This window comes from Octodon degus, unplaced genomic scaffold (genome assembly GCF_000260255.1).
Source record: "Octodon degus isolate 3935 unplaced genomic scaffold, OctDeg1.0 scaffold00056, whole genome shotgun sequence".
Lineage (NCBI taxonomy): Eukaryota > Metazoa > Chordata > Mammalia > Rodentia > Octodontidae > Octodon > Octodon degus.
The window spans coordinates 8,778,162-8,786,360 of NW_004524632.1; the positions used below are offsets into that span (position 1 = coordinate 8,778,162).

The window sequence follows — 8,199 nt, forward strand, 5'->3', positions numbered from 1 at the left end:
GCATGTGGTGCTGGGGGATTGAACCGCAGTCCCTGTGCTTTGCCAAGCTTGTTCCAAGTAGGTGCTTTAGACCACTGAGCCATCTCACCAGCCCCATGTCCTTTTATTTATTCTCAGCTGAAATTTGACCATCTGTTTGACTTTTGGCGTGTGCACAGTGGGGTGGGACAGGTACTAGGGATCGAAACCTAGGCATGCTCTACCCTTTTTATTTTATTTATTTATTTATTTATGAGCTAAAATAAGCTTTTATTTCTGTAAGTTGATTTATCTCAAGTATTTGCTGCAAACATTGTGGCACACCCACCATGTAACCACCATATTGCAGTAACTACTACAAACTTTATTTATTTTTTTTTTCTGGTTTATTTATTTTTAATTTTTATTTTTTTATTTTTTATTTTTTAATTTTTAATTTTTTTTTTTTCTGGCAGTACCAAGGATTGAACTCAGGCCTTTGCATTTGCCAGGGAAGCGCTTATTCCACTGAGCCATCTCCCCGGCCCTACCCTTTTTATTTTAAAACAGGATCTCACTGTTAAGTTGTTCTGGCCAGCCTAGATCCTCAGCCTCTCTTAGTGTTGGGATTGCAGGTGTGCACTACCACAGCCAGCTAACTTCTGTTTGCCTTTATTTGTTTTTCTTGTTATGCCAAGAAGAAACCATATTTAACTAGAATATGGACGTTTATGTAGCACTGTGTCCCTAAAGTTAGCAAGATTCTCATTTATGACTATAAATCTTTTTTTATGACTATAAATCTTATGGATTTGCAAACTCACTTCCTTAGACTACCATCTGCCATAATTCTTTATATTCTGGTATTCCTTAGTAACTTTTATGTTTTTCTTATCATTTCCACTTCTCGTGTTGTCTGCTTTCTCATTTTAATCCCTTACCCTCCGTTCACTCACTATTGTATTCCTGTTTGCTTTGTCTCTTTCTAGCCTTCCTCACTGGCAGGATTGCCATGAATTGTGGAGTAAGAAACGGCGACGACAGCGACAAAGTGGTATTGTGGTGGAAGAACCACCTCCGTCCAAAGTTTCTCGGAAAGAAACTACCTCAGGGACAAGTGCTGAGCCTGTGAAGAGCAGTAGCCCAGCACCACCTCAGCCTGCTGCTGGCAAAGCGGAGCAGCCTGGGGCTGGGGATTCAGTAGGTCAGTGCTACAGTAGGGCCTTTGATTGCTTCCATTTTCTTTTCATTTTTTTCTTGGTACTGGGACTCGAACCCAGGACCTTATACTTGCCAGGCAGGTGCTGCACCACTGAGCTATAACCCTGGCCCATATTTTCTTAATTTAGCACACTTTGCCAGATTTTGAATGTCAGGTGCAGGGAGTATGTGCACATTTGTGTGTATGCACATGGATCTTTTAGTTTTGAATCCAGTGAGGCCTAAGGAAAGACGTTAATGTCCTCATTTACGGTGAGAGCATAAACCATATTTGGTACATGTGGTTCACAAAGACCATGATAGACCATTCTCCTTCCTAGAAATGAGGAATATTACATAGCACAAGTCAGTGAATTAGGTAAGCAAAATTTAAGGTTAGTTCACGCTTGTCTTTCAAATGTAATACACGTTTTAGAACCACATTATGTAGGCTTTGATAAGATTTTAGAGTCCAGTGTTAAATTACAGCTGCTATCATCAGTGATAGGGAACTTTTTAGAGACTGAGTGCCCAAACTGCAACCCAAAACCCACGTATTTATTGCAGATTGCCAACACTGCAATTAAACCTAAATACTAACGTTTGAGTTTAGAAAAAACAAGTGTTACCTGATGCTCAGCTGTTGGCGCAGCTGGGCTCACATGCTGACAGAGAGGACTCAGCTTGCCCATTCCCATTGTGGCGTACTTGGCATAGATTTGCCACCACTGTCAGTAGTCTGTCAGTAAACTGTTATTTGATCTAAATAAATCTTAAAATTGTGTCATAAAGAATTATTGTAGGGGTTGGTGAGATGGCTCAGTGGTCTAAAGCACCTACTTAGAACAAGCTTAGCAAAGCACAGGGACCGCGGTTCAATCCCCAGCACCACATGCCAGCCAGCCCCGCCCCCTGGTGGGCTGAGCTGGCCACACACACACACACACACACACACACACACACACACACAAATAAAAATAAATAAAAATTAAAAAAAAAAATTATTGTAATGAAATACCTCTTTGGTAAGTTTTTCTAAACTGCAGATACTTTTCTGATTCACTTTCTCTTTCCTGTACATGTACAGTGGTAATTATCAACATTGGATACATATTAGAACCATTCAAGAAATTAAAAAAAAAAAAATTCCTGAAATAAAATGCCAGATTTCTAGGGATGAGGTACAGGGCATCAGTTTGTTTTGTTTTATTGAGATGATGTCTCTATAGCCCAGACTGGCCTCAAACTTGAAGTGCTTCTGCCGTGCCTAGCCTGAAACTCAAAAGCTTAGTAATTCTGTACATTAAGGGTTCCAATCACTGATCATGAAGATAACAGATAAAATGGAATCACTTTCACACATATAGATGTTTTGTTTTGCTTTTTAGTTTGTTTTGTTTTTTGAGATAGTGTCTTACTCTGTAGCCCAGGCTGGCCTCAAACTCTTATGAAGATCCTCCTGCCTCAGCCTCCCAAGTGCTGGGATGAAAGGCATGTACCGCCATGCCAGGCTAGTCTGTATTATGTAAGCGAAAGTGTAAAGATTATCTACCTGTGTCATGACAGTTTGAGACATAAAAATGAGATGTTCAAAATGAAACCGCATTCTTCAGATATTAAGTTGCTGTTGCCAAATGAAGAAGGCAAAGGGCCCTTGCCCTGCCTTGTCCTCTTATGTTGGCTCCACTGTCTCCCCACAGGCCTTGGTGACATCACACAGCAGCTGAATCAAAGTGAATTAGCAGTGTTATTGAACCTGCTGCATAGCCAAACTGACCTGAGCATCCCTCAGATGGCACAGCTGCTTAACATCCACTCTAACCCGGAGATGCAGCAGCAGCTGGAAGCCCTCAGCCAGTCCATCAATGCCCTGACAGAAGCCACTTCCCAGCAGCAGAACTCAGAGCCCGTAGCCCCAGAGGAGTCTTTGAAGGAGGCACCCCCTGCCCCAGCAGCCCTGCCTTCAGCAGAACAGACAACCCCTGAAGCTTCAAGCACACCAGCTGACATGCAGAATATGTTGGCAGTTTTCTTGAGTCAGCTGATGAAAACCCAGGAGACCGCAGGCAACCTAGAGGAAAGCAACAGTGACAAGAATAGTGGGCCCCAGGGGCCCCGAAGAACTCCCACAATGCCACAGGAGGAGGCAGCAGGTAAACAGACCGGTCATGAATCTCATTGAGCTCAGGTGCTGTTATCCTCTTAAAAATCTCTTTAACATTTTGTTTTTCACATCAATGACGTCAGTTTCAATTTTTCTCTAACCTAGTCTACAGGAGAACATAGCACCAAGGTGATGTATTTCTTACCCAACTTCTTTTATTTTAAGTCTCAAAGCTTCTCAAAGCACCTTTTATATACTGATTCTTTTTCCATTTCATATAGGATGTAGGTAAGTAAAAATCCCTTTATTCTAACCGAGGAAAACACAGTCGTGGCTAGTAATGTCTTGAACCACTGTGTGGGTGGTGCCCAGCTGGTTGTAGAACAAACTGTTATCAACATTGTATTTCTTTACCTCTAGTGGAGTGGATGCAACATACAAGAGTTACCTGGAAGATCCAGTCAAGAAAACCCCAATAAAATATTCATTTTTATTTTTGGAAGAATAATTTGGGAGTAGCTCTAAGTAGATAACACCATATATTTACTTTTCAAGAATAATAGTGAATGAAAATGATTCCTATAAGTATGTGTTCCCCTGAAAGAAACAATGGAATGGACCCCAGTATTATAAAAAGGGAAAAAAAAAAGACCCTGAAAAATGGTATTATATCTTGATCTCACATGACCACAGCATGCAATTTATTAGAGAAAAAAGAAGTTTAAATTCTCTGATGAATTCTGATTCACAGTCTGTTTGCAAAATCTAACCTGAGTGTTTTCAGCTCCTTGGAAATTTTCACTATCCCTGAAGACCCCGTGAACTGGGGAATAAGAAGAGTCACAAGGGCTGAAGAGGTACCCTGACCCTTCAACTTTAGGGACCTGCAGTCACATTTCATGTGCAGTAGTGCAGAAAATACATGCTTTATGTTTAGTGCTCTGAGGTCCTATATTTTTGTATATGAAGATACAATTGCAAGGTAATAAAGACAATCCTTTACTTCACAAATAGGAAAACTGCATTCTTGGGAGTTTACATTTGGATATAATTGTTCAGCACAAAACTGGAGCTCATGTGCTTCTTGATTCACTTTGCCACTCTGTCATAATGAACAGTTGCTTTTAGGAGGCTCCAGGACCTGGAGTAACTGAAAAGGCAATGTAGAAATAAAGTAGCCTCTTTGTCTCATGTTCAGGTTCTGACTCTTTCTCCTCTGCCCACCAAAAATGATTCAGCTCTATTGAAAATGTGCAAGGCCAGGCATGGTGGCGCACGCCTGTGATCCCAGCACTCGGGAGGCAGAGGCATGAGAATCACTGCAAGTTTGAGGCCAGCTTGGGCTCCATAGTGAGCCCAAGGCCAGCCTGGGCTACACAGTGAAACCCTGTCTCAAAAAAAAAAAAAAAAAAAGAAGAAGAAGAAGAAGAAGAAGAAGAAGAAGAAGAAAATGCCTGAAAGAAGTGGGTCTAACTAAATAGCATAGTGATTAGAAGAAATTCACCCAATAGTTGAACCAACGAACTGTTGTTAGCCACATGATGAAATTGAACTAAAACTAAAGCCTAAACCTATGGCTAGAAATTGTTGGATTTACTTTTCAGAGGACAATGTAAAATGCCACTGCTAATTATCGTAATGTCTCATAGGCTCCTGTTTTCTTGAGGATTTACTTGGCCATCGCCCTGTTCATTGGTATTTCCACCAGAGGGCAGACTGTACAGGCCTGGGTGACAATCTATTGATTTGGCTGCTGTTCAGTTATTCTGTACCAGTTGGGCAGGGGTAGTGGTTGAAATCGAATGAATCAAAGTTTTTAAGTTATTTTTAAATTTACTTAATACCTCCGTACATTAGTACAGAATTGTTAAAAGATTGACAACATTAACAATTTAAATCTTAAAACAATATGATTTGTAATTCATATTTTTTAATTCCTTTAAGAAGTTTTAACTTTAGTTCTTTACAATCCATCTGTGTTGCTATTTTGAAATAGAATTTTCATTTTATATTATGTGAATTTGAGCTCAAGAATTCTGTTGAAGCACACAATTAGGCTATTTACATAAAAGATAAAGTTTAAATATGAAAAGTGGTAGTTGGAAGAATATAAGTTTAAATTTGCCCACTTTTGCAGTTCTGCATTTTTAAAATTGTTTGCCCTAAGTGTTAAAACACCTGGTGTTCCAGTTCATATATAATCCCCACATACTTTTAAATTACTGATACTTTAATGTCTTTATGTATTATATAGAAAGATATATAGTGTTGACAGCAAAAGGCTCTGAAATCATAAGTGCTTACAGTCCATTTAGCATGTTAGGAAATCTACTCTTTGAATTATGAGTTTTTTCCGTAGCTCACTATTGGTCCTTAAATTTACTTTCTCCTGCTACGTGTCACCCAAGCCATCAGTCAACATGTAACTTCCTCTTCCTGGGAAGCCATATTAGATGAATAATTTGTCCCTGGACTATTCTGGTTTTAAAACTAATAGTTGGCAACCTTGGAATCTTCTCAGGCCTGGAAAACCAGGACTGATCAACCCCCTTTTATGTTACATATGGCATCTCACCCTCAGTCTTACACTATAGAGGAACTGTAAGCTTAGTGTTTTTGTAGAATAAAATCAAGGTGAATATGCTAATTATGAAATTTATTAAAACAAAAAAATTGCTTTCAGTTTGTCTAAGTGATGACTTCATATCACTGCCAATTCAGAAATGGTAGAAAGACTATATGCATATTTTAAAACATGCTTCCATGAGGAAAAGAAAAATCAGTTATTTAGAAGCTGTTCCCAAGCTTTTCTTTAGCAGAGTGACTCCCAGTTTTCCAAAGGCACTGTTCTGACCATACCTCTGTCTCAGTGGTTTTGTTATGTCCTCAGTCTCACACCATTTTACATTTCTTCTCTCCTGCCTTCCCAGGAGTTCATTGTCAGACAAATGATTGCCGTGATTAGGCAAATTTAGACAACAGTGGAAAAAACAAAGTCTGGGGAAGTGGTTCAAGAATGACAAAGATGTTAGTGAAGACCAAGTTAGTATTAGTTGCTGAATACCAAGTTCTCAACACTGTCTCCAGGATAAAAGGAGGTTCATCAGCCCATTCTGAATGACACAGCTGTAGTCCTTATTTTTTTACAGAATGAAAAAAATCCAAAAGGTAGGAAAACAAAATAGAAAATTGTGGTAGATTAGTTTAGTTTTTACAGTTACTGTTAACATAAGTTGAATGATGGTGTGGTAGTTAATATTTTTCTTGACAATATGATTAGAAACAAAAGGTGAAGTTTGGAGAAGCAATTACATATAATAATGAGTAGTTTTTACTTTATTTCATCTCTCATGTATATTAAGTTTTATTTTAGGTTAACCTTATATCATCAAATATTCTGTAAATGTGTTAAGGCTATACAAGGTATCTGTTGTACAGCAAGATGATGTCCTAGAAATGTGACCACAGTGTGTATATTGCCCCCTCTCGTCTTCTTTCTACTGCCCTATGCTCAATAATGTTTTGGTCTAACAGCAACAAAAGAGTGGTGAGGTTGCCAACAGTCTACATTAGACAGTTCTTTAAGGAAGGAAATGGAGGCAATCTCAGGCAAAAATCAAGACGATGGCTTGAAACATCATCCTTTAACACCAACTGTTAGAGCCAGAGTGCAACTATTTTTAACAACTTGATTTTATAAATTTCAATTTTTGAATCCCAAGATTTTTTTCTTTATATATCTGGTAATTTGTATTGATATTTGTTTATGTTGGGCAGTGAATGTGTATGTGTGAGTGCGTTTGTGCTTATAATCACATGTGATTTTTAAGATGGTGTTTAAAAGAAGTAACCCTTCCACAGCATGTCCTCCTCACATTCTTCCACCAGAGAAGAGGCCCCCTGAGCCCCCCGGACCTCCACCGCCGCCACCTCCACCCCCTCTGGTTGAAGGCGATCTTTCCAGCGTCCCCCAGGAGTTGAACCCCGCCGTGACAGCCGCCTTGCTGCAACTTTTATCTCAGCCTGAAGCAGAGCCTCCTGGCCACCTGCCACATGAGCACCAGGCCTTGAGACCAATGGAGTACACCAACAGACCCCATCCAAACAGGACTTATAGAAACACTGATGGGCCTGAAACAGGGTTCAGTACCACTGACACTGACGAACGCAGCTCTGGTCCAGCCTTGACAGAATCTTTGGTCCAGACCCTGGTGAAGAACAGGACCTTCTCAGGCTCTGTGAGCCACCTTGGGGAGTCCAGCAGTTACCAGGGCACAGGGTCAGTGCAGTTCCCAGGGGACCAGGATCTCCGATTTGCTAGGGCTCCGTTAGCATTACAGTCAGTGGTTGGGCAGCCATTTGTGAAGGCAGAGGGAAGCAGCAACTCTGTGGTGCACACAGAAACCAAGTTGCAAAACTATGGTGAGCTGGGACCAGGAACTCCTGGGGCCAGCGGCTCGGGAACAAGCCTTCACTGGGGGGCCCCGGCTCAGTCTTCTGCTTTCGGAAAACTCTATCGGGGATCTGCAAGAGTCCCACCAAGAGGGGGACGAGGGAGAGGAGTTCCTTACTAACCCAGAGAGTCCATTGTCCTGAAAGTTCCTTCCCTGTCCCATCTTTCCATCCAGTTCTCCGAACCTTTAATGAAATCACTTGCCAGAGTGAGGTAATCTCATCTGCATTTGGCTACTGCAAAGCTGTATGTTGTAGTCCTTGCTCACTTGCTACTAGCAGGCGACTTATCACCATGTTGGCACCAGTTCCCCTGATGGGCATAGCCAGAACATTTCCTTCAGCTCTACCTAGGAGACTAGAGAATATGGAGAGGGTCATTCAGTGTATTGCCTGCACTTTTTGAGCAGAAGAGAGAAAGGTTTCCGTTTTGAGATGGCTCAGCTCTTTGGTTTTTAGTTTTGTGGGTTTTTTTTTTTTTTTTT

The 8,199-nt window shown here is 40.7% G+C and overlaps 1 protein-coding gene across 3 annotated transcripts in view; it reads left to right on the forward strand.

The window, feature by feature from the left end:
• Cdk12 (cyclin dependent kinase 12) overlaps window positions 1-8,199 on the forward strand; it is an 82,902-nt gene that overhangs the window by 63,018 nt on the left and 11,685 nt on the right. The window contains exons 12-14 of one of the 3 annotated variants that reach the window (XM_004633702.2): window positions 948-1,162; window positions 2,859-3,311; window positions 7,124-8,191. In XM_004633702.2, the coding sequence (XP_004633759.1) occupies window positions 948-1,162; window positions 2,859-3,311; window positions 7,124-7,836 (1,381 nt within the window). In that variant the 3' untranslated portion in view covers window positions 7,837-8,191. Of the gene's footprint in view, window positions 1-947; window positions 1,163-2,858; window positions 3,312-7,123; window positions 8,192-8,199 lie in introns of those variants that run through there. The other 2 variants (XM_004633703.2, XR_002821575.1) reach the window with 2 other exon arrangements.